Source organism: Vitis vinifera, chromosome 3 (assembly GCF_030704535.1).
Source record: "Vitis vinifera cultivar Pinot Noir 40024 chromosome 3, ASM3070453v1".
Lineage (NCBI taxonomy): Eukaryota > Viridiplantae > Streptophyta > Magnoliopsida > Vitales > Vitaceae > Vitis > Vitis vinifera.
The window spans coordinates 12,687,394-12,713,702 of record NC_081807.1 but is presented as its reverse complement, the minus strand read 5'-3'; the positions used below and the strand labels follow the sequence as shown (position 1 = coordinate 12,713,702).

The window sequence follows — 26,309 nt, the reverse complement described above, 5'->3', positions numbered from 1 at the left end:
TCACCCGTGAGTAGAAAGTGCGAATCAGAGTCGGGAAGATAGGCTCCGAAATAGTCACCACTGGCAGCCATCTCATCCGTGCAAATATCTCCTCAAATCCAAAGTACTTAAGCTGGGAGAAATTGATGCTTCTCTCGGGAACAACTTTCCTCTGGGCGAATTTTTGTTTATATCTCTGGTAGTCTTCGACAGAGCCGAAAAGAGCGGTGTCGTACCTCGCCTTTCGGCGAGCCTCAGACTGATCTGGCTGAGATGGGTCAGCAGGGCACTTGCCCTGAGCCCTGGAAGCGGCTGACTCTCTCCTAGGCGCCATCCGAAATGAAGAGATGAAGGAGACGAGGCTGAAGAGAGGGATGCTCACACACCTGCAAGGCCTAACGTGCGGGAAGACACTGACGCAGGCTCTGGTGCGTCTACTGAGGAGGAAATCGCCCAAATACGAAGCCCTGGGTCCCAAATTCGAAAACCCTACCCTCCAAAATCCAATCCGTAGCCCGCTGAAGGTTGTAATGGTGGCAAAAATCCCTTCAGGGCAGCTGGAACGGCACAAGGTTTGACGAACCAGAAGAAAGTAGTGAGAAAGTGAGGCGCGGGAGTCTTTTTAAATTCTAATCCCCGACGAACCGGTCGACCGAAATGAAACTAGTAGTAACTTTTGAGATGATTTGTGGAAAAGTTTTCCTTATGCATAGACTTTAACATCTTAGCATGCTAACTTTGTCCAATGATATTTGCACCTGTTTCACAACAGTACTCATTTTTCCAATATTTCATTTTTCATTGAAAAAAAACATAGATGAAGGCTCCATCAGTATGGAAAGGAAAATCAGGTAAAGAAACACCCAAACTGTTGAAATAAATTAAACATTAGAATATTTTAAATTGAAATAAATATTCAATTAATAAAATTGAAAAATATTTGATATTATTTTAAATTTAAATGTTCAATTTAATTTGAACATTTAGTATCTATTTGGGTAAGCTTTCTATTCTTTGTTTAAAAAAAAAAAAAACCAATAGTAACTTCTAAATAAATTGGGTTATTAAATAACTTTTATCACCTCATTTTTTTTAATTAATTTTTAAGGACAGAAGGTGAGCTTATATTTTGTACCTAAAATTTCTACTTCTATATATCAATCTAGCAAAGGAAAAAATGTTGATAATTATGGTAGATAATTATGAATTTTCCAAACCCTGTCTTGCTTCTTATTTCATCAAAAAAAAAAAAAAGAAATTGTTGTCTTTGATTGTTATTCATATAGTTTGTTTGGGAATAATTGACTTATTTGTTTGGCATTTGCCTGGTTATTGTTGTAGGACATCATGAGTGATGCTGAAGATGGTAGTGATGAAGGATCAGAGAGTGAAGAAGGTACCTGCATCTCTTCTGTTGGTATTATGTTAAACCATTTTTTTGTTCTGTTACCTGCTACCTATAATCGTGCCATTTGTCTTTGTGTAGATTCAACCAGGAAAAAAGAGGCCAACTGAATCTGCCACAAAAACACCTGTTCCTGCTAAAAAGGCTAAATTAGTTTCACCTCAAAACACAGGTGATCTTCAATGTTTGTAATTTGTGGTTTTTATAGCTGTCTTTAGTTATTGATGCAAGGGCTATGGATAATTATGGTTTTATGAGTGTATCTGTATAATTTCTATGCCACACTATCCTGATATGTGCTTTTTTCCCCTAGTTAAATAATTTAATACGAGTAAATTTGGAATGCATAGGTGCCCCATTCATAAGGTATTCATCTTACCTTACGATAATTTGAAACCAATACTCAAATCAGATAAGCAGCTAATTGACTACTGCTTGTATCCTATGTGGCTAGCATCGTATGGAATATAATTGTTGTATCCTAAAAAATGCATTGTAAGTGATATATTGATTTTGTGTGGTTTCTCCTATGATATAATTTCTATTCATCTTTGTGATTTATGAGAGCATTTCTGCAGGAGGTTAATTTCTATCTGAACTTGGTATTTTTCCTCCTAAGTTTTTAATCTGTTTGTTTTTATTGGTATTTTCATGGGAACTGTCATCCTTCTATTTATTCATCTCTCCACCAAAAATTGTTTTTACCTTGTTGGACATCCATTGATAAATTTGTTAGCATATCCCAAATAACCTTCAAATCTTATTTGAAATATGTTTGAAATCTCCTTTGTTCTGATATTGCATTTTAATAAATTTATCAAATTTTTGATATATTTCTCATTCATCTATTGAGAGTAGGAGTCTCCTCTGACAGCTTCCGTTTTAACCCTTTAGTTTTATCCATAATTCATTCTATTGTGGTGGAATTCATTATCTGCTCATTGCTCGTCAATATTCTGTTAATTGTCTGCTAATTGTCTGTCAATATCCTGCACCCTACATTCCCAAGTTCATTTGAAAAATTATGATGTGAACTGAGAGAGTACTTGACATGGAGCAATTAAAATGTTTTTTGTTAAAATGTTCTATGGCATGAATTTTGTGTTAATGCTGAAAAGAGTGTTGCTTATGGGGTGCAGATGGTAAGAAGGGTGGGGCTCATACAGCAACTCCTCATCCTAACAAGAAGGCGGGGAAAACTCCTGCTACCGGTGACAAAGGCAAGGAGCAGAGCCCAAAATCTGGTGGCCAAGTCTCTTGCAAATCTTGCAGCAAGTTCGTCATCTGAACTCACAAAGCTCCTTTTCTTTTGATTCTAGAAACAATGGAAAGTTTTTTGAATAACTCATATGCTTTCTCTTGTTAATAATAACAGGACATTCAACTCAGAAAATGCGCTTCAATCCCATTCCAAGACTAAGCATGGTGTCTCTTAGAGCAAAAGAAGTCTGTCTGTCGAAATCAGAAAATGAGCTGATTATTATGCATCAAGTATTTCAGTTTTGTCACAACAGAGAGGGAGAGGAGAGGAGAGGAGAGGAGAAAGCTTTGGCTTAAATTACTATTTTTGTTAACGTTTTGCTATTCCTGTACCCCGTCTCTGGCGTCTTAGGAAGTTTTATTTTCTAGTTATTGGTTGTGCAATTAGTCATATGAGTCTTTGTTGTCCCATGAACTTAACTTATCATCTGCTTTTATTCATATGGCGTGTGTTTGTAACATGCAAATTATATATCTTCAAGCCCATCTCTATGATTTTCTTTCTTATTTATTTTCCTAGCTATCTCCTTTCCGATACTATCTAAACATGGGAAAATGATTATTATCAACATTTTTTCCTTTGCTAAATTGATATATAGAAGTAGAAATTTTAGGTACAAAATATAAGCTCACCTTCTGTCCTTAAAAATTAATTAAAAAAAATGAGGTGATAAAAGTTATTTAATAACCCAATTTATTTAGAAGTTACTATTGGTTTTTTTTTGTTAGAGAATACCTTACACATGTGTTCAACTTTATTTGCAAAGTAGTGTTTTGTTAAGTGTTGAGAGACACCTAATACCCAAGGCCTCCTTCAATTGTTTCTGAAGAAACAATTGCTCACCTTAGTAAATGTGATTTTCTTTCAAGAGCCCCTGCCTTCCGAAGGGAAATCCCTTTGAATCCACTCCAACCTCAATTTGATTGTCCTTGGCATGCAAAATAAAGACACAAAATAGATAGAAGAACTAAATAAAAGGTTTTGAATTAGAGTGAGCCTTTATCCTTTAAAGATATATTGTCTTTTTCTTATATCTAGTCTTTTGTGGAACCTGTCTTTCACTCCATTTGAAGCCACCATAGATTTAAAAGGGGTACTAAGAGGAAGACCTAAGTAAGTAGACAGAAGACCACCCGCCTTATAACCAATCTCTAAAGGCCACTCTTCTAAGTTCTCCATCATTTCCATTGGAATTAATTTGCTCTAATCTAGATTAATTTACAACCTTAATATAGCCTCAAACCACATAAAATCGACTCAAATAAGTCATTTGGTTCAAAGAAGACTTACAGGAAAAAATAGGATCAACAACAAACAAATTGTTGGACAAAAGTAAACACTACAGCTGCAGATGGATGTGTAATGGAAATTTAAAGGCTCACAACAATGGAAATCAATGGCTCACAAGTGAGGATTAAAAATTAAAAGTTAAAACAGTGCCCTTAATGGGGAAGTCAAAAGTGATCCAATGCCATCGGCCTGTTACCAGCAATCTCATTTTCATTTATAGCACCATTCTAGAATTGATATTTGAACTTCAAGTCTATGCAAAACACAATGGAGATATTTGTTTTCATAAGACATCCAAATGCACCTCAAATAAAAATGTATTTAAAATAGTAAATAAAGAATGGGTTTAATAAGGAAACCAGAGGGCCAAAACTCAGTACGATAATTCATGCAAGCAGGCAAGCATAGCTCACCCTATTGTAGTAAGTATTAACCGGTCGACCGGTTGTATTCGACCGGTTGACCTGGGAACTCGACCGGTAGACACTGGTCATTTTTTGGTGCGAGTCCCAAAATGGTCAGTGGCTACCGGTTGCAAACCAACATGTGACCGGATGATGCTATTTATCGACCGGTTGACACTGCCATTTTTTTTCCCCCAAAACCAAAAGCGGGACTTGCTACCGGTTGATGCATTGCCTCATCCGGTTGAAAATACCCAAGTTTTATTAAAAAAAATATAGTAGGCTGACCATATTCGTAGACATTATAGTAGATTAGACAAAGGGAGGAGAATACATACGTTTTACGATGAACCAATACTGAGTGTAACCTTCCTAACGCATGATTCTTCTATGGTTTTGATGGAAATAGTCATAACCTTCCTTTTGCCATCCGAAACCAGGGATTTCAGACTCAGTATTTAAAATACAAAAATTTTCATGGCACCCAAATGGGAACCTACATTATGTGATGTCTACCAACAATTTAAAATATACAGAAGAAGGTTTAAAGAGATGAAAATAACCTATATATCAAGAGCTATAAACAAAATAAGATAGGTAATATATATACATGTAGAGGAAAATACATCATCCATATACCATCATTTGCATTGAGCGAATACATTTACGCCATTTATGTGAATGGCCGATGACAACATCCATAAGTAATACGAGAAGTCATAATAACAAAAGGGCATTTATATTAGCCAAATGTCAAAAAACAGAATGAAAGTTTAATAACTATAAAACTAGTACAAAATGTAGAAGGGGTCATTAATGGTCTGGTCCATGAAGCGGGAAGTGGGATCGAAAGAAGACCATCATCTCATCATGCTGGCGTCGTATAACTTGCATACCCTCTTTCACTTCCTCGTGTAAACCATCAATGCAATTCTCCAGAGATGTCAAACGTCGGTCATTGGCTAATACAATCTCCTCCAAGCGGGTACCAAGGGACTTAATCTGGGCATTGAGGTTATCTGATGCCTCAGAGTCGTCCGGTCCAATTAGTGAAGGATGATTTGTTAACGCCCTAGCTCTTACACCACCTGTTGATGGTATTTGTGTGACATTTGCTTTTGCATGAGTTCTTCCCTGTACATCCTGATCTTCATATTCTTCATCGTTCGAGGGCCCATTGTCTGAAGAGACATCAACCTCTGAGGAGGGAACGGAAGACTTCCTTGCCCATGAACCATCTTTCTTCCGTACAAAATGCATGCGCCGAAGTGAAGCCCGATCATATGTATCAAATGATTTGAGTTTTTTCCCGTCTGTCTCATTGCGCAAATTGACATTGAAGTATTTGACAATCATTGTGATAAACATGCCATAGGGGAGAACTGAATCTTCGCTGATTGAACATGCTTTCATATGTTGGAAAATTATGTAACCAATATTAACCTTTCTTTCTATGAGAATGTTGTCAACCAAAAAAGCCTCCAAGAAAGATACATCATCTCGGTGCCTTTCTTTAGGGATGAAAATGTACGATATCATGTGATGTAGGATACGACTCAACACAGTCAACAAATGGGAAGTTGGTCTATCAGATCTCGGGTAACCACATAGCCTCTCTAAAGCTTCTGCAGGTTTGAAACCTTCCACCCTTGGCCACTTCTTAGCTTCATACAAACAAACCCCTTCGTTTGGAATCTCTAAAATCCGACAAAGTGCAGCAACATCAAAAACGAACTGTACACCGTTAATCGTTGTAGTAATGGGTCCTTCGCCTTCGAATGTCATATTGGAGTATAAACATTTGACAACCTTGGGATAAACGAACTCATTGACGGAGACAATCGGAAGCCAACCCATTCTCGCGAAAAGCACATCGAAATGGAAATAACTGAGCTTTGCAAAAGCAATGTTCCTACCCGGGATTACGGTCCGATTCGCAAAGTGAAGATGAAATCGTTGGGCTAGGTCAGGGGTTGCGAACGTAGATCGATCAAAGGTGGCCTTCTTACGAACCTCCGGACTTGCTTCCACGACCGGTCGTTTAGCGTTGTTGGTGGTGCGTTTTGCTCCATCCGAGGTGTTGTGGGTGGTTTCGCTTGCTTGTTGTCGGTCGGAGGTCTTTTTGTTGGTCCCGCGCATCCTTGATACCGCCGGCCTCTTCTCTTTCCGACCGGGTGAGGAAGCTTCGACCGGTGCTCGTTTTGGGGGCATGAGTATTCAGATGGGCTTCAGGTATTGCGTGAGGATGAAGAAGACTGAAGTGGAAGACGGACGGGTTCAGGTCTCACGCGAGGATGAAGAAGAATGGAGTAGAAGACAAAGGGGTTGAGGGGTAGAACTGGTTTGAACATCGGTTGACCTTCGTGGAAAGACATCCACTTTATGAAGTAATTAAATTTTAATTAACTTAATGTCTTACATTATATTTGTTACACTTTTAATGTAATAGTTTCCATATGAACTGATTAAACCTATAATGGATTAAATGAATAAATATTTTGATGTACCTTAAAGAAATTAATTGAAGTTAATTTCACAAAATTTATATTAAGGAAAATAAAAAATGAGAACTTAAGTTAATTAAATCATATAAATTAACTAATCTTTTTGATAGGTACGATATAGTATAATGAACTCACTAAGATATAGTCACACCTATTAGATTAAAATTGTAATTAACTAACATATACTACCATAGGGGCATCAAAATTAATTATGGTTGTATGACAAAATGTTCGAATAAGTACGATATACCATGGTGAGTGAAATAAATTAATGAATCTGAATTTATTTAAAATATCCATAAGTAGAATATCATAACTTATCTCATTTTACGTAATTAAGTGTAATTAACCTACCTTTATCATGTCTAGGATATATTATGAAGCATTAATTAAAAATAAATTACGTTAATTCATGGAAAAATATAGTGTAATGAACTCACTAAGATATAGTCAGACCTATTAGATTAAAATTGTAATTAACTAACATATACTACCATAGGGGCATTCAAATTAATTATGGTTGTATGACAAATTGTTCGAATAAGTACGATATACCATGGTGAGTGACATAAATTAATGAATCTGAATTTATTTAAAATTTCCATAAGTAGAATATCATAACATATCTCATTTTACGTAATTAAGTCTACTTAACTAACCTTTCTCATATATAGGATATATTAGGAAGCATGATTTTAAAAAAAAATACCGTTAATTGATGAAAAAATATAGTAAGTAGGAAACGGTATCAAAACATAGTTACAATAAATAGGCTAAACAACAGTAACAAATGTCAATATTATCAATTAAGTCCATATATCCCCTTTATATTTTGTTAAGTTATACACATATCCATTTGCAATGGGTGTAAAAAATATCCACATTAGGCTGACTTTCCCAACTGATATAAATGTTATATTTAATGGCACCTAAAAAACTGATGCAAATATCCAAACTATCAACCACTAAGTGTACCATTGTTGGTAGGTTTTCAACATGTGGCAGCCTATTAAAAAATGTAATAACTCCATCAACCAACCACATACATATATTACTATATATTTGGGGGAGTTTTAGTATTGTAAGAACCTTACCATCTGAACGAGGTCTGCTATTTTTTGGAGAACAGGTCACAAAAAACATCCAGAAGACAAATCTTCAGGTCAAGCTGCATCACACTTGGACCTTCCATTTTAACGGTATGATCTTTAACTCAATAAAGAATAGATAAACAAATCCATAATACATTTTTTAAGCTGAATGCCTTCATCTTTGAAATGGATGGGGGAATATTTCCAAAACCTAATAGTGATTTTTAAATGGTATGTATTGATGTTAAAGAGTTTGGATTTTGATTGTCTAAAGCACATTGTTAGTAATATGCATCAGTGATCTGTTGAACAGTTGAGATTAATTTAGTTAATATAAGTGAGTCATGTTGGTTGTAAAAATCACAACATCATCAAAATGATAGGGTAATACATATTCAAATGACTTAAAAAGAGAGAATCAACCTTAAGAAATGTGTATTATTGACTCCCAATATGGGGTAAGTTTGGAATAAGTTTGGCGGTGTACCCAAAAGCTTCCGTGCTTTTAGATAGAATTATATAAAAGTCATTTTCCATGTTTTTAAAGAAAGTGGATGAGAGGTATTAATTATTGTGACTGGCAAACTCCTTGAAGATGGCAACTAAGATTAATGTTGGAAATTTTGTTAACATAGTATGCCTAAATAGGGCAACATTATAACGTTCAGATAAGGAATGAAGGCCTTAATGAAATCAACAACGAAAAGAAACAATTAGCTAATCGGTTTACATATTAGGCCAGTAGCTACCGGATGAGGAATTTCCTCAACCGGTTGAGAAAAATCCTCAACCGGTAGCAACTGGTTAAAAAAATCCTCAACCGGTTGAGGATTTTCATCAACCGGTTGAGGAATTTCCTCAACCGGTTGAGCGAATGGGTATCAACCGGATGAGGAATTTTCTCAACCGATTGAGGAAATTCATCATCCGGTAGCTACTGGCCAAAAAAATTCCACAACCGGTCGACCGGCTTAATGCAACCGGTAGATAGATATTCTCAACCGGTAGACACTGCCAAATTTTGTGAACAGCACCAAAATGCATCCGGTGAATTTGTAGCTCAACCACATTATAATAGCTTAGAGCAAGGGAAGAGAGTAGATTCGGGTTACGAGGAAACAAAAAATTGAACCGATTGTTGTTTTATGCTCATCAAGACCAACAACACCATCCGCTACCAAAAAAAAGTTGGACAATCTGAAATATTGTTATTGCACAAGGACCGCCAAAAGCACTACAACCTTAGCCTCAACAGGAGAACCATGTCTACGAAGTTGAACTTAACTATTACTTCACTTGGTTGTCTAAGGACAATTTAAATTATGTGCGTTTCTGTATAGATGTCAGACGTGGATCATTGTCTAATGCCATATTTTGAGGGTATTGGTGTCGCACTTGCATTTTTCACAAGTTATTTCCTCAACATAATGATTTTTAAGTGATATTTAATGATTTTAAAAAGTTTTGCTTATGATTGTGTATAGCAGAGTAGTATCAATTTTGCAACATATGACCTTTTAAATGGAAAATCATGGGGAAATTATCACGTGTGCAGTCTACACCGGTTCTATAATTTATCAAATTCTAAATTTTTTTCCAAAAATGAGAATAGATGACGTTGTCGAATTCGGTTTATCTTCAAGTATGCAATCAATTGATACAAAAGTGATACGATAATTTGTTAAAGTATTATTGGGGAATTTTTTTACCTTATTTATGTAATGTAGATCATGCAATCGGTGAAGGAGAAAACAATCAAGCGGGAGTTTGAAGTGAAGGAGGAGGACGTCGTCGATGACGATGCATTTATCGGTGCCACTTACGACCTGGGTGGAAACGGTTTGAAACAGAAGGTGTTGAAGGGTATTTCAGATGAAGAAGTCTACAAATTGCAATTCGATCGCATAGATGAGGCTGAAACATTTTACAACATGTTAGCTAGAGTAGCCGGATTTAGTATTCGAAAAGATGATTTGAAGCGAGACAAGAATGGAGATATAATATCTCGAAAGTGGGTGTGTTCTAGAGAAGGACAGCGAGCGACAAAGTTTATTGAAAATGACAAGCGACAGCGTGAGCCACGATCATTGACTAGGGTTGGATGTGAAGCTGCATTTCGTGTAGGCTTGAATAGGAAAGATGGAAAGTGGATTGTAAAGGAATTTATAGGAGATCATAATCATAATTTGGTCGATGCTATCAACACACAATTCCTTCGGTCTCATCGAACAATAAGTAATCCAGATAAGGCACAAGTTGATGTTTTGCGTAAAGTAGGTGTTAAAACCACACAAATTATGGACTATATGGTAAAACAATCAGGGGGACATGAGCACGTCGGTTTCACACAAAAAGATATATACAATCACGTTGATGCAATGCATAGAAGTGAAATTAAAGACGGTGATGCAGAAGCGGCATTGGCTTATTTGTGTGGAAAGGCAGAAATGGATTCTTCATTTTTTTATAAATTCAACATTGATGAAGAAAGTCGACTAGAAAATTTGTTTTGGGCTGATTCAACTGCTCGAATGGATTATGCGTGTTTTGGAGATGTCCTAGCATTTGACACAACCTATAGGACAAATGCCTATAAAAAGCCTCTAGTAGTGTTGGTCGGTGTTAATCATCACCATCAAACTGTTGTATTTGGTTGTGCGTTATTGATAGATGAAAGTGTTGGGACATATGAATGGGTGTTGGAGACATTTCTTGATGCAATGATGAATAAGAAATCCATATCTGTTGTAACCGATGGGGATAAAGCTATGCGTAAGGCAATTAAAAAAGTATTACCCGATACGTGTCATCGATTGTGTGCATGGCATTTGCAACGAAATGCATTCACGAATGTGCATATTAAGGACTTCTCAAGCATATTTTCAAGGTGCATGTTCATGCGGGGGAATGAAGAAGAATTTGAAAAGGTTTGGCATGAAATGGTTGCAAATTTGGGACTTAATGAGAATCGTTGGGTGACCGAGATATATGGGAAACGTAAAAGATGGGCAGAGGCGTATTTACATGGAAATTTCTTTGGAGGGATGAGAACCACACAAAGGTGTGAGAGTATGAATGCATATCTAAATAGATTCTTAAAAATTCGCTTGCGATTGTATGAGTTTGTACAACAATTTGATAGAGCCATACTAAGAATACGGCAAAACGAGGCAAAGGCAGAGTTCGAGTCGAACAATTCTTCACCCGTGCTTTCAACCAAACTAGCCATACTTGAAAATCATGCTGCGACGGTATACACAAAAGAATCTTTCCTTAAATTTCGTGAGGAGATGAAAAATGCTGAGTTATTCTTTGTGGTTGGTGTTGTAAGTGATCATTCAATGCGGGCATACAGCTTATCTAAGTTTAGACACCCGAACTTAAATTGGGAAGTACAATTTTGCCCGGATATTGTAACATTAAAATGCTCATGCATGATGTTTGAGTCAATTGGCATCCCATGTTGCCACATGGTGGTGGTTATGAAGGTGGAGCATTTGGAAGAGATTCCTCAGTCATGTATTATGAAGAGGTGGACAAAGTTAGCAAAGGTGTATACAAGATCAGTACCAGTGAATGAGACGGATAACAACATGGATCGGTTTGTACGATATGGTTCATTGAGTTCGATGTGCAACAAGCTCTCCTACTTTGCGTCAGATACGTCATCTTCATTTATAGAGGCCAAAAATGAAATACAAAATTTGACGGCGAGAATGGAGGAACTCTATAACTATAATTTGAAAGGGAAGAAAATAGCATCAGATGGAGCGACAGGTACTAACCAAGTTCGTGATCCAAATATTGTGAAGACTAAAGGGAATCCAGGCAAAGTGGCAATGAATGTTCAAAAGGGAAGACGATGCAGTCGTTGTAAAAGAGTGGGTCACACAATTCGAAAGTGTCCAGAAGCTACAATCCCTCAAAATGCTCAGCCGGGTTATATGGTATGTCATATTCAATAAAAATTGCCCCTAAGATTAATTTTTGTAGGTGTACTAACATAAATGACTAACATAATTGTTTTGATGGCATTATGAGTACGTAGGAGGAAACTAATTTGTCTTCCCAATGTGACATTCAAAGGGAAATGATGCCTTCAACAAATTCATCAGTTGACATTTTTGCAACCTTACATGTATGTACAATAGGCTTGTTATATAATTTCCAAACATTGATAACATATAATTCAATAATAATTGACAACACTTAATTATTGAAACATATAGGGAATGTTAGGGGAGCAGTTGCCGAATGACCCATCTGACATGTACATAGATTGGGGTGAACTTAATAATGTAAGATCGGGAATGAAGAAACACTTTTGACATGAATTTCAGCTATGCATTATTTAATGATTAGGTTTAATTAATTGGAATGGAATTGGATAGCTGAAAAAAACAATGAAATGTGCATGTGCAGATAGCAGGATTTCAGCAACATGAACAAAGTATGTCAACACCATGTGAAGGTAGGGATCCAAACAAATATCCAAATGAAAAGGATATGCAACCTTTTTTTTATTCCTTAGCGGAGTAAGGGATGGTAGGTATTAAATCAGTATTTATATTAGTTGACGTTATCACTTCCACTAATGTGTACTTTTAACTTAACTATTTAATGAAAAGTTTGAATTTTGATCAAGAGTCAAGTTGATTGATAGAATGCAATATCCTCTACATTTATAATTTAATTGATAACAAGGGATAAAATGATTAGTAAATGGAGAAACCGATTCATTTATATCATGTCGAAAAAAACGGTTAATTATGCGGATTTAATTAAATTCAATTGTGGTTAAAGTTTGACAATTAGGTGGTTATGAGTTAACTATAGGAAAGTAATCAATATGATGTAATTCACATGAAATAGGTAAATTTAGTGATTTTACTCAAAATGGGTAAATCGTAGTTAGGTAAATTGTAATGCTAGTTTCCATCAATTTCAAACCTTATAATTGAACTTAATGGTACATTGTCGAATGTTTCCATAGTGAAAAGTTATTGGTACAACTCACATCATACCCTTTTTGTGCACAATAGCATTGCAGGAGGCAACCGGTTGAGGAAATTCTTCAACCGGTTGAGGCATTATAGACCAGTGGCTAACGGATGAGGATTTTCCTCAACTGGTTGAGAAAATTCCTCAACCGGTAGCTACTGGTTAAACAAATCCTCAACTGGTTGAGGAATTTCCTCAACCGGTTGAACAAATGTGCATCAACCGGTTGAACAAATGTGCATCAACCGGTTGAGGATTTTTTTGACCAGTGGATACCGGTTAAGAAAATTTATCAACCGGTCGAGGAAATTCCTCAGCCGGTAGCCACTGGTCAAAAATGGCTCAACCGGTTGCTCAACCGGGTGTGCCAAGCCGGTCGACCGGTTCGAGACGTGATCGACCGGTTGAAGTTGATTAACAATATACGCAACCGGTTGAGGAAATTCCTCAACCGGTTGATGCCCATCTTCACCCGGTTGCCACTGGTTAAAAAACCATGAACCGATTGAGCAAATTCCTCAACCAATTTGCTATATTTGTCAACCGATTCCCACTGGTCAAATCATTCGACAACCGGTTGAGACAATTTCTTCATTGATCAACCACTTTCCACAACTGAAAATATGAGGAATGTTCTCAACCGGTACGAATAATGCGTATGCCTATGAAAAGTGGACATAGATAAATCGTTGGACTGGTTCTTACCGGCTGAACGACATTCGTCAACCAGTGTAGTAATGTACTAACTATATATTGTTAGCATAGATAAATGAATATTTACAGATCTGATTAGGTTAAAGATCGTACAAAATCACACATGTCGAACATGAATGATATCAATATATTACAATTTCATTTTGACGACCATATTGAAAGAAGAGTATTTGGATATTGAAATAAAATGGACTTAATCATTAATAATGTATGGTCATCGAAGCTCACAACTTCCCAATAAACATGACGATATGTGGATATGGAAATGATAAATATTTGAAAAATAAAAAATATCATAATAATAATTTTTTCATTGCTCGTGTCGACGTCTTTGTACAAACAATAGCCACAATGGTTTGTTTTTCTCTATTTCCCTTGTGTAAAACTAAATCACATGCTATTTCTCGACGTATTTCCATAGAATTACAAAAGTCGGAGCTCGTCATCGGATCACCATTTTTGAATCTCTGCATATGTCTAATGACATGCACTCCACAGTCCCACCTAAGAAAGAGAAAAGAAAAGCAAAACAACTTATTCAATGCTTGTCTAATTATACCTCAGGAAAAGAATAGTAATGTCAGTTATGTATTCATACTAACCCATTCTCTTGGGTCGGAATCGAAGGAGCCCAATCAATGGAGAATTGGAAGACATCTTTCCCTATGTCATACAGTTTGAAGAACGTTTGACAAAATTCAGCCTAATTTATTATGAAACTGTTAATAAATATGGAAGAGGAAAAAATAGAATAGAAGAAAAATATAAACATGGAAGCATACCACTGTTTTGACACTCTGAAACCGGAACTTGTCTCGATTCTTCGATCGTAATGAGTCCAAAATTTGGGTATAAGAGTTTTTGAAGTCAATGACGCACAAATACCAATGACCAGGGCATTCGTCATGCATTGGAATAAATAGCTGTAAAGTTAGAAAAACAATATATATGAGTTGGGGCAAAAAAAAATCTACTATATTATAGGTGAAAACAATATCTATTCTAAATTTCATATATGCAATTAAACATTAGAAATAATTACTAACCTTCTCGCAATCATCCAATTCACTAATGTACTTACTCACGATGGATGTTTTTCTATCGAAAACAGGATGAGGACTCCCGCACAAAATCATTTGCTAATAAGAAAACATAATACGAACATTACTATATTGTACTTAATATGTAAGTAAACAACAAGAGAAATATGAGCTTACTGAAAATGTCGTGGGAAGATAGCATCTTATACTTCGTATGCCTATGAATTGTCTTTCAAAATAATTTAGCTTTGAGGCTTCTAAATTTATTACCTGTTGTTGAACAATAACTTCAATAAATTTATTTAACTAATATAGGATGCATTTAATATAAATGAAGTAGGTACTTACAACATCCATCAAATTTTGTCTAGGACGTAAGCATGCAAAATCTCCACGAACTCCATGTTCATGACCAAAGTCAACAAGAAGCTCACTAAAATAATAATATGTTCAAACAAACTTCAGTAAATTGGAAGCATATGAAGGCTAAAATTGTAACAACACATCTATGAATGTTCTAGACGCGACAAACCTTTTTGACAACGCTTTATTGAAAACATAATCAGCGATAAGAGATTGAAGTACATTGAATGATTGAGTATCCACCACGTCTTCACGAATGGACATGGGGATTGACTAATTCGAAAACAAGACATAATTATTAACTACATATGTTAAGTATCAAAAAATAAGAACAATGATATTAAACTATTTGTATTATACCTCTGATGCTTCACGTTTTACCATCTTCCTTGATTTCTGTACAAACGGGGAGACCTTGAATTTACTTGGTTTCCTCTCCCTTGATGAACGTGTTTTCATGACATGATTAGGATAACCACATAGTGCTCGTAATGGTTCCTAATATGGAAAATGTCAGTAACATACATCTATTTACTATGTAATGGTTAAGTAGTTGTAAAGAAAATAATTTTTTCTTTTATATGATACATACCTTTCCATAATCTCTTCTACTCCTTTTGATTGGAAGTGGTAAAATATTTTCATTTTCGTCTGGAATGATATGCACTTCAATTGATGTAGCACATGCATCTTCATTCTTTTCATTCAAGTCCTCGGTGCATAACTTCTCATTTGACAAAGTGTGAAGATAATGTTCATTCACATTCATATTGTTCGTATCTTCCAAACTTTTCTCGCATGAGAGCATGTCATTCTTCGTTCCTTCCTCGTGCATTCTCAAAGGTTTTCCGCTTGACCTAAGGAAGAGACCTTTCACTTGAGTATAATTCTCCTCAAATTTAGCCAAAATTTTATCACAACTACTACTACTTGCACCATAAGCCATATAAAGTAGATGTGTCTTTAATTGTTGAAAGGTTTTATCCATCTCCATTAAGTTCCCACCATCAACCTAGTGATATATACAAACGTGATTAATAACATCATAATACAAAGGTTCAATGCTAATATAGATAGTCACGATGAATATTGTAAAACACTTACTCGTTTAATAACATCTTTGTTCAGATTGGATACAAATTTCTCATCGTCCTCATTCTCACTCGCCATTGTCGCTGCATTTCCATCAACGCAATCCCTTATCTCATTTTCTATCACCCATATTTTGAGCTACAATATATTCATCAAAATATAATACATATCAGATTTTAAATCACTAAAAACTTAAATCAATAGTAAACGACTTTCAAAACTATAACTTACATTCTCATTTGCATATCCACCAAGTTTTTTCAATCTTCGTTTCCTGTCCAATACTTCATCATCTCCCCAAGCAGTAATCTGAGGAGAAGGTCGAGTATATAGCGGTAGGAATTTCTCTTCAAAGGATATATGCTCGTGGTAGAATAACTACGAGTATATTTGACATAGATATATAGTTAGTTCATAAATTATATTAAAACAAAATCGTATTTCACTATGATGTAAATTAATTACCATTAAAAACAATAAGCAACCGCAAACCCCACTTTGTTGTTTCTTCTTAAACTCTTCAATCCCGTGCACAAGATAGGACAACACAAATTCTGCCCAATTCATCTTCTTTATTGAATCGATGTCTTCCACAAGATGTAAGAAAGAGCGATTCACAAAAAGCTTCATTGTTGGGCACAATAATGCACCCAACACAAATAATACAAAACGAACTTTAAAATCGTTCCCACCCTCTTTATCCTCCTTAATTTGATTTTCTAACATCACTAATGGCAATCGCCCTTTTTTATCACAATATTTTTTTACATAAATCATTCTTATGACCAACATCTTTGTTCATGCCAATCTTGAACCCTCTTGCCCTCAATCCCATAATAAATTCAACATCAATGGGGGATAATTTGATACAAGTATTATACAACTGTAACATATAAGTGTTCGGATTAAAACTATTTATCAACCAAAGACATAACCCATGATCAATTTTCCTACATCGAAGTTGCAAGAGGCTACCAAATCCTATTTCTTCTATGGCTGCCTTTTGCTTTGGTTCTAAATTTTCAATCACTCTAATAACTCGCTCGGGGGAGCATCGAGTCTGAAGATATAACTAAAAAGATACACAAACATCAAACATGTTTACATTAATATAATTTCCAACAAATACATAAGTAAAGAAATTAAATATTCATTACAAAAAAAAATTACCTTTGGAACCACACCCTTTTGAAGTGAATATTGTTTTGAACTTTCTTTGGACTTTGCCATGAAATTTTCTTTTTCTACTTTTGAAAGTGCATTCCACTTGATGCCCAATTTTTTCCTCAACTACATTAATTGCTCACATAATTTAAATTCTTATTTTAAAATGTAATTATATTAGACGTAGCAAAATTACTCCTTACATCATCATTTATCTTCACTCCTTTGTCCTTCTCTTTCATCATGGCTAATTGATCGTTACTACAAAACAATTTCAAACAAATTTAACAATAACAACCACAAAAAATAAATTAAAAAACATATTATTTTACATATTTCTATTTTCCCTTACTAGTAATGTATCCAAGCGCCGATAGGCCTCTTTGGATTTCTAACAACTTCAAGACCATCGCATTCGCTCCTAAAAATTAAATCAAAGCATTTAAGTCAATTTTTATAATATGATTTCAAATATAATAAATCAAACATACTTTCACCACCACATTATCTCAACATAAGTTTTTTTTCACATTTCAATAAATTTTATTTTTATATCTTACTACAACCAACCAAATGCCAATTAAAATACAAATACCATTACAACTACAACATCCTCCCTAAATATCTTTACATTTAAAATGATGACAAAATTAACATACAAATTTTTTTCAATGTTCAATAATCTAACCACACTCTTTTTCTATAATGTAATCAATTCATAAATCTAACAAAAAACATGAAATATAATGGACACAATATTGTAAAACACATAATTACTACTCACATTTTTTTCCCTTTATATAGAACTCGCCAAATAATTAGGATACAAGCGCCTTTTGAGTAACAAACAATTGTGTCCTTCTCAGCTTTCTTTTCCTTAGTACTACACGTCCTCTTCTTCTTCTTCCAGCTACGTCTTCAATTCGGGTTTTTAAACCATTAAATTTAGAACCTGAAAACACCCCCTTACACCTCTTAAACAAAATATAAAATATGAAGAAAACACAAGGGTTATGAAGATTCCACAGAAATTCTCCATGTGACAAAATGTAGGGGTAGGGGGGAGAGAAAGCAAAAATTCAGAAAATTTACATAAAATCTTCGAGAAGAAGAATCTAGCAGAAAAAATAGCTGACCTGGACATCGGGAGAAATGAAGTCTAAGACTCGGATCTTGGCACCGACCTCGCCCACAATCCTGAGCTCGCGGTCCTTGAGGGAGACTTCTTTGATGAGGTCAAGACGTCGACTTGGAGGAGGTTGGCCCGGTTCACGGCGATGGTGGTCTCCACCCACCTGTGAAGACGTCTTTGATCCCGGCTGACGGCGAAGGTGGTCTCCACCTAGCTGTGGAGACGTCTTTGATAAGGTCTACGACGTCGGCCTCAAAGAGGTTGGCCCGGTTGAAGCCGACCATGGTCTTCACCCAGCTGTGGACAATCAGTGGAGAGAAAAACGGGAAAAGGGAGAGCAAACAAAGATGACAGCGGGAAATGGGTGAGCTATGGAGGAAGTCGGCAAACAAAGATGAGACCGGGAAATGGGTGAGCTGAGGAAGTCGGCTATGGAGGATGCGCGAGACACCCAGCTATGGAGGGGCGGGAAACGGGTGAGCTGAGGAAGTTGGCTTATGGAGGATGCGTGAGATGGAGGGGAAGAGAGCAAGAGAGCAAATTAGGGGGGAAAAGGATGCCGAATGGGGGAGAGAACGGGAGGGGAAGGTACCCGGGAGAATTTTTTTTGAAATTTTTTTTTTTTCTTTTTCATTTTGGATGGTTGAGATTTAATCATTTTCATCCAATGGATGAAAAAAAATGGAGGCATGGTACCGAAGGAGGTATTGTAGACTTTTCCCTATTTTATTTATGCTGTAAGTATTCGTGCTTGACTTCTCCCGCGTCTCTTATAAAAACTAAAGAAAACCACTCCAAGAGAGCACACTTCAAGAATCTTCTTTTTTTTTTTCTTTCCTCTTTCTCTTTACATATATACTGAGAAAGCCCAGCTCATCCCTCAATTCCCAGATGGGTTTTATGAATGTTCTCAAGTTCTCAGCTGCATGCTTTGATATTCTTGCCTGGTATGTTGTCCACGCATTTTCTCGCCATTGGAAATTTTTGGAAAATGAAGTGGAATTCTCTGTTTGAGGACAAACATGGGATTTTCTTTGATTTCTCCCTGTTGGTTTTATCTATTTTCTTTGGATTACCCACATTCTTGTCATTGATTGTTAGTCATTTGTTTGGATTTCTACTTGCAGGCCTCTATTTGCACTGGGTTATCCTCTGTAAGTCTTGGTCTTACACCTCAAGATATGATGATTCATTTACTCTTTTCTTGTTCTACGAATAGTTCAGTTACATTTATTGTGTTGGGAAACTGAAAAGGGAAAGGATTATTCTTTATTGTCGTAATAATCATCAACATCATCTCGGTTCTTCACAGATGTTCTTCAATTCGGGCAATTGAGACTAACTCAATCTCAGACTTTCGGAAGTTGGTGGCGTATTGGGTTCTATTTTCCTTGATTTCACTCTATGATCATGCTTTTTCCAAGCTCCTTGAATGGTAATTTTGCTCAACTGCATTCCACTATACGTGACTCTGTTTGTTTCATTTCTTTGCCCTTAAGGAATTTGGAGTTGCTTTTTTCAGTTTTCTTTCCTATGAAAATAATCGAGATGTTTAATGTTCCAGGCCTCCATGTATTTTATATTCCTTCATTTCTCTGCTTTGACAAATGCTCACAATCTGATCAGCAGAAAGGTTATAACATTTGAAAAAGAAGTGGTTTATTTTTGTTTTTTTTAAGTACAATAATTTTCGTTTGGATAAATGGTCTGAAGGGTGTTTGTGTTTGGCTGAGTTCATGGAATTTTCAAGCTAATTTGGGATTTATTCTCAATTTCAAGATCATTGTGGATACGTCAGAAATTAATGAAATATAAATGGTGGAATGTGATTTTCTTGTTTAAGAAAAGTTTTTCTTTGAAAATGCGGGTGCACCCGACCTACCTTATTGTGCTATTTGGAACACAAAACATAAGTACAGGTAATTTATTAACTAAATTGTACACTTTTTGATAGTTCAAGGAGGTGGTTTTCTTCTTTTAGGGTGTCAGCTTTGGAAATAAGATGGATCTACAAGTTTTTATGTCTCATCTTTATAGGGAACTTGAAAGCATGGATGCACTTATCTCCATGGAATTTGGCTGCCTTGAAATCAAATTAAGCTTTATGCATCATTTGGATGCTGAGAAACAAATGGAAATAGAAAATTCGGAATCTGACAAGTTTTTGTAGGGCAACTGGATCTAATCTCTCACTTGAAGCTTAATTGGGGCAAATGCTGATCATCTTTGAACCCATTGAAAGCTCTAATCTGTGCACAATTCTAATGTTTTTGTTTTCTTCATTTCTTTTTCAACTCTTCATAATAGATGTTGAAAGTTAAAACCGAGCTTACGTAGTCCATCCAAGTGGATGCATATAAATTTAACAGAAACTGAAATTCGAAGAAACTTATTTTCCCTTTTGTAAATGGTGTTTAAAAAGTCTGTGTAGTTTGGTTTTTTTCCGGGAAGATCAGATGATTTTGTGATCATTTTTCTATTTGCCTTGTCATCATGAGATTTAAATATTTTATTTTCTTATATAATGCATGTCAGGGTACCATTCTGGCCTTACATAAAGCTGATGGTCATCTGCTGGCTGGTGATACCGCAGTTTGATGGTTCATATTATGTCTATCAACACCTAGTTCATCCATGCTTGTCCATGGATCCACAAGTTGTCATGAATTGGCTCTTCAATGAATCAAAAAAGAAGTTTCATAGTAGAGAAACCTTTCTTGTTTCAGCAGACCAATATACTAAGGAGAATGGACCTGAAGCTTTGGAGAAACTACTTGCTAGGAAGGTATGCCATTATAAGTAGGATTATCAACAAGTCAAACAGAGTTTTATTTGAAATGTTCAGGTAAAAAATGACTATAGCAGGTCATCTAAAATCATTTGGTCTAAATTCATGTATATATCTATATATAATTGTGTTCTCATTTTTTCACATATGCATGTGCATTTAGATTTACATAATTATATATGCATAATCAGATTCAACTGTGATAGCCCGGAATTTAATTCAGTATTCGACTCTTCTGGGAACATGTTGGTTATGGTTTCTCTCTCACTGTCCTCTTCTTTACACATGACTTTTCAGTTGAGGAGCACAAAGCCTAATGTTGAAGTGAAAGAGATCAAAGCACCTGCAGCACCGGAGAAAAAAGGGGAACAGGTAAGTACTCTAATGTGGCTATTTAATTTCTATGGAGGCAGATCCCCAGAGAAATGCTGTTCATGTAAATTACTGATGCATTTGATTCAATGGCCACGGTTTTAAAAGAAAAACCACTTTATGTATGTTTCTGTGAATGAGAGAACAAGTTTATGGATTAAATGATATTTTTTATGGTGAAATAATCAATAATTTTCAAAATAATAATACATTCCTGCATGTTTTTGCAATTCATGAATTCCTTTTATGATTGATTCTTCTCACCTTTTTTCTCACCTCAGTGGAAGTGTGAAGAGCCTAATGTTGCTGAAAAGGAGATCCAAGTAGTCAAAGTAACAGAGATAAAAAATGGGGGGGATGAAGCAAAGAGGGTAAGTTTTGCTTTTTATTTATAAAGTAGGCTGTCTTCACACAAGGATTATTATTATTATTTTAAGACATGAATGTTGAATGATTTTGGAATTGTCCTTGAATCATGTGAAGTATGAATGGCCTAATGCTGCTAAGGAGGAGGTCAAAGTGACAGAAGTAACACAGAGAACATTTGGTGGTACAGCACAGTGGGTAAGGTTTCTTCTCATATTTAAATGGCTCCTTATATTTCACTAGGATTAATTTTGCCCCTACAAACTATTTGGCTACAAGTTAAGAGAGAGTTCCAGATGCTGATAAATCTGAGACATAAGTAATGAACGAATTTAGACACATGCACAACTCTTGTGTGAAACACAATGAGAGTGGAAAATAGCTAAGTTCAAAAATGGCCAAATACTATTTTGTAGTTCCCCCTACTGCTTAAGTAATTTTTGTCATCCTTTGTGAATGGAAAATGCAGTCCCTTCAGTAATTCCATTATATTCATGACTTGGTGAAGCATATAACCATTAGTGTCTTACCCTAAGTCGACCTTTAATGATGATCCATTGAGATGGGTCTGACTTTTGTCAACCCTCTTATTCCCTTGATCATAGAGGTGAAACTTAGGGGGCTTAACCCACTTTTCAATCTTATTGGATATATGGCACGTGGTATCCTCTTCATCTTGAAAGAGTGAAGTGGTCATACTCTTTCCTCTGAGTCCATTGTAGCCATGCACTTCTGGCTTATTGGGCTGAGTGAAAGGATTCCCTTCTGCTTCAAATCATAGAGAGATATGCCATGGTCAGCCTCTTTAATTCAAGGGATTGAAGTACTCAAATCCATTTCTCTGTATCCATCTTAGTTCTGCATTCATGTCTCATGGTTAACCAAGAAGATCCAGCCTCCATCCATGAGATCAGCATCTGCAGGTTTATGACACCACCCTTCCTTGGCATAGGAAAGGGATCATTAAGCCGTGTGTCGGATGACAGAAGTCATCATTCAGGTTATCTTGAGAACTAAGGAAGTTGGAATTCTAATTATTGCATATGGTTCTTGATGTTTAGCCAATATACTATAGGATTTTAAGCATCATGCTCACGTGCATTGTGGTTGTTTATCAGCTATATGGTTTATCAAAATGAGGGACTGATTATGGTCATAAGTACCTTTTTCCCATTAATTTCTTGCATGTGCTCTGCTGAGATTATGTTTTTGACAGTCCAAATCAGGGCAAACCAACAAACAGCTTTATGTTAACTTTTACAAACTGCCACATTTTCAGGTTAAACAAACAGAGATAAATCTTGGTGAAACTAGAAGTAATACAACCTGTTCTGTGGAGATAAAAGAAAGGGCAGCAGTACTGGTGGCTGCAGAAATTGAGGCATGTAGAGACGATAGAACCCCCAAGATACCTCTTCATGAGAAAGTCCAGAAAGAGTGGGCTTGTGCTGTATGCCAGTTCACAACCCAAACTGAAGCGACCTTCAATTCCCACCTTCAAGGGAAGAGACATCAGGCCATTTCTGAGCAGCTGAGAGCCAAAAACCAGGCAACCAAAACCAATTGTTCCCCATCTGCTTCAATGGCCAAGAAATCTGATCAGTCCACCAAAGAGGAGCAACCAAAGTGTACTTCCAACAATCTGAATTCCAAAAACAATGGAATCTCAGCTGCTTCAACAGTGAAGAAACTTGATGAGACCAAAGATGATGAGCAACAAAAGTCTGCATCTAGCAATGGACCAAACCAGAAGAATAACAAAAAGCAAGAGGTACAGACCAATGAGCAAGGCCATCAGAAGAACTCAAGGCAAACTGGTGATGGAATGAAAGAGTTGAGATCATGGTGCAATATCTGTAATGTAAGCTGCACAAGGGAGCTTGACCTGGCCTCTCATCTCAATGGAAGGAGGCACTTTGATAGGATAAAGCAGCTGTCTGAATTATGGTGCAGTAACTGCAATGTAAGGTGCAACAGTGAGGTTGATATGGCCTCTCACCGAAATGGGAGGAGGCACTTGGAGCAGCTGAAGGAACAGTTAGGATTATGGTGCAGTATCTGTAGTGTGAGTTGCAACAGCAAGGTGGACATGGATTCTCACCTAAATGGGAAGAGTCACTCGGATCAGATCAAGGACCAGTTAAGATTATGGTGTGGGGCATGTAATGTAACCTGCAAGAGTGAGCGCAACATGGCCTTTCATCTGAATGGGAGGAAGCACTTAGAGAAGAAGGGGAATACCTGATTTGCTCTTCAGATTATTGATACTTACAAATGGTTTTAGTTAGAAGCATACAGACCAGTGGGTGGTGCTCACAGATGCCTCTATTTTGTTGTATGAAGTAAAAACAGTATTTCCATGTCCAGAAATCAACCACTTGTTTAGTGCATGCATGGCTGGTTCAAAATTAAACCTAATTGTGAATGACTAGGAGCAGGGAGGGAAAAATTGAAGTGAAGAATGTAAGATTATGGCTTCATTTTTATTTTTTCCTCTTCTGAAAATTGTAAGATTGTGTTAGGAGGAGCTGGAATGGGTTCAAATCAGGAATTAAGACCCAGTTCCAAGACATGGAAAGTGTCTTTAGATTATGTTAAGTTATTTCCATTTTTTTTTCTTTATTTACGGTAAGAGGGAGCATAAGGAACGAAAATGAATATTTTTTTTTTTTCGAATAAAAATGAATTTGATAATTTCAATTATTGTGTTTGGATGTATTTCGGAATGTAAGATTAAAATAATTATTTGTTTTCATTTTAGTGTTTGATAATAATGAAAGTATGAATTAAAAAATAAATTGATAATAATATTCTTATATTTAATTTAAAATATATATATATTTTTTATTTTAGAAGAATATGGGTTAAAAGTTTTTTTTTTTTTTTAAATAATAAGCTTAAGAAAAATAATTTTTACTCAATAAATAAAATTAATCATACAAAGTCATAAAAACCAAACCAAAATATAAGGGTAAAATAATAATTTTAAACTATTCATTTAAGTTATCCAAATGCATTCCGACTCTTCATTCTCTTATACCAAATACCGTCTTTAAGTATTTGTCAAACTTATTTTTTTGCAAAATATCAATATTTTACTAATATTTTTATCGATTATTTGCCGATATTTATCGCCACGTCACCAATTCTTTGAGTTTGACTTTCAAAATTTTGAAATGATCTTTGAAGTCCAGTTCAGCCCAAATCACTACACCCATGAACTCATCTACAAAAGGGAACGGCTGGGCCACCACACTAATATGGCCCATACATGGGACCTCGTAAAAGAATACCCATCTTCAAAAATAGGGACCATATTAAATTATTAATGTAGCTATAGGAAGCATTTGAGGACAAGGGTTATGATTTTTCCCTTTTCTTTTTCTCCTTAATTTTCACATCACCCAACAACACCACTCTTAATTCACACAAATTTGAAGGTTTGGAATGAGACTTCTTCATAATTATATTGTAATTATGTTATAATAACCATGTCGTTTTTGGATTTATTTATTCAGTCCATCTAAATCTTTTGTTTATTCGCGTCAAAACAATATATTTATAATCGAATCCATTTATGACATGTTCATCTTTTATAAATTCATTAATTTTATATATTTAAAATTTATAAAAGTTAAATATATTTTTTCAATTATGAATATCATATTACTAAAATATTAAATAACTAATTAACTTGAAATGTTTTATATTTCATTAATTATTTTATAATTACAAAATTAAGTGAAATAATAAATAGGTTAAAATATATATTTTATTTTAGTTAAAAATTATAAATTGTTATTGAGACACATAACTACTAAAATTCTACCCATTTGACTATCAAACAAACAACTTAAGTTTTTAGTCATAATTTAAGCTTATGATAAACTCTATTTACAAAAATTAGAAACCAAAATCAAATTCTTCCTAGACTCAAAAATATAAAGACAATCTTTTAACTTTAGAAGAGAACTATCATCTAAGATAAGGGTAACACATCCCATTGCCTGTACAACAATTCTTGCTTCAAAAGCTAATGTTAGGTACATATCCCTATCATTCAACCTTTCCCTTAGCTAAAACCCCTATAAAGAATTATAAACATGATCAATGGCTCCAAAATTTATCCACCAAGAGTTAGTGGAATCTAATACTAAACATGATTCAACTAAAAGAGAATGATGCATACCTGACTGTCTCTTTAAGAACTAAGGGCATTCCTTTTTCTAATGGCCTTTTTTACCACAAAGGAAACATTTGTCATGACCCTTACTCTTCTTCTTCTTCTCTTGCCCTTGAACTTTCCCTTCTGTTTGGTGAATTCTATAATGTTCTTATTTTGG

General features: G+C 35.5%; 1 protein-coding gene and 3 long non-coding RNA genes across 4 annotated transcripts; 1 reads left to right on the top strand and 3 right to left on the bottom strand.

Moving 5' to 3' along the window:
* Nucleotides 1–13,940: 13,940 nt before the first annotated feature.
* Nucleotides 13,941–14,323, bottom strand: LOC109122352 (uncharacterized). Its single transcript, XR_002029747.2, has 2 exons — nucleotides 14,252–14,323; nucleotides 13,941–14,153 (listed from the first exon to the last, which is right to left on the bottom strand). It is a non-coding gene; the product is annotated as an uncharacterized LOC109122352 (long non-coding RNA).
* Nucleotides 14,324–14,775: 452 nt separating this feature from the next.
* Nucleotides 14,776–15,833, bottom strand: LOC104878880 (uncharacterized). The gene is made up of 4 exons (XR_009465371.1): nucleotides 15,645–15,833; nucleotides 15,413–15,550; nucleotides 15,038–15,122; nucleotides 14,776–14,959 (listed from the first exon to the last, which is right to left on the bottom strand). It is a non-coding gene; the product is annotated as an uncharacterized LOC104878880 (long non-coding RNA).
* A 1,873-nt stretch (nucleotides 15,834–17,706) lies between these two features.
* On the bottom strand, nucleotides 17,707–18,676 carry LOC104878873 (uncharacterized). Its single transcript, XR_002029736.2, has 3 exons — nucleotides 18,445–18,676; nucleotides 18,093–18,260; nucleotides 17,707–17,729 (listed from the first exon to the last, which is right to left on the bottom strand). It is a non-coding gene; the product is annotated as an uncharacterized LOC104878873 (long non-coding RNA).
* A 520-nt stretch (nucleotides 18,677–19,196) lies between these two features.
* LOC100247569 (uncharacterized) lies at nucleotides 19,197–24,666 on the top strand. The gene is made up of 8 exons (XM_002264972.5): nucleotides 19,197–19,387; nucleotides 19,568–19,594; nucleotides 19,753–19,875; nucleotides 20,976–21,225; nucleotides 21,526–21,600; nucleotides 21,882–21,971; nucleotides 22,084–22,164; nucleotides 23,246–24,666. The coding sequence occupies exons 1-8, from the start codon at nucleotides 19,332–19,334 to the stop codon at nucleotides 24,209–24,211; spliced, it is 1,668 nt and encodes a 555-aa protein (XP_002265008.1). The 5' UTR covers nucleotides 19,197–19,331; the 3' UTR covers nucleotides 24,212–24,666.
* The last annotated feature ends 1,643 nt before the right edge of the window (nucleotides 24,667–26,309 follow it).

Excerpts from the sequence above, each read along its gene's own strand:
- LOC100247569 (XM_002264972.5), top strand. The coding sequence starts at position 19,332 with ATGGGTTTTATGAATGTTCTCAAGTTCTCAGCTGCATGCTTTGATATT. Across the intron at positions 19,876-20,975 it reads TTTTCCAAGCTCCTTGAATG|GGTACCATTCTGGCCTTACA; the intron begins GTAATTTTGCTC and ends AATGCATGTCAG. Across the intron at positions 21,226-21,525 it reads AGAAACTACTTGCTAGGAAG|TTGAGGAGCACAAAGCCTAA; the intron begins GTATGCCATTAT and ends ATGACTTTTCAG.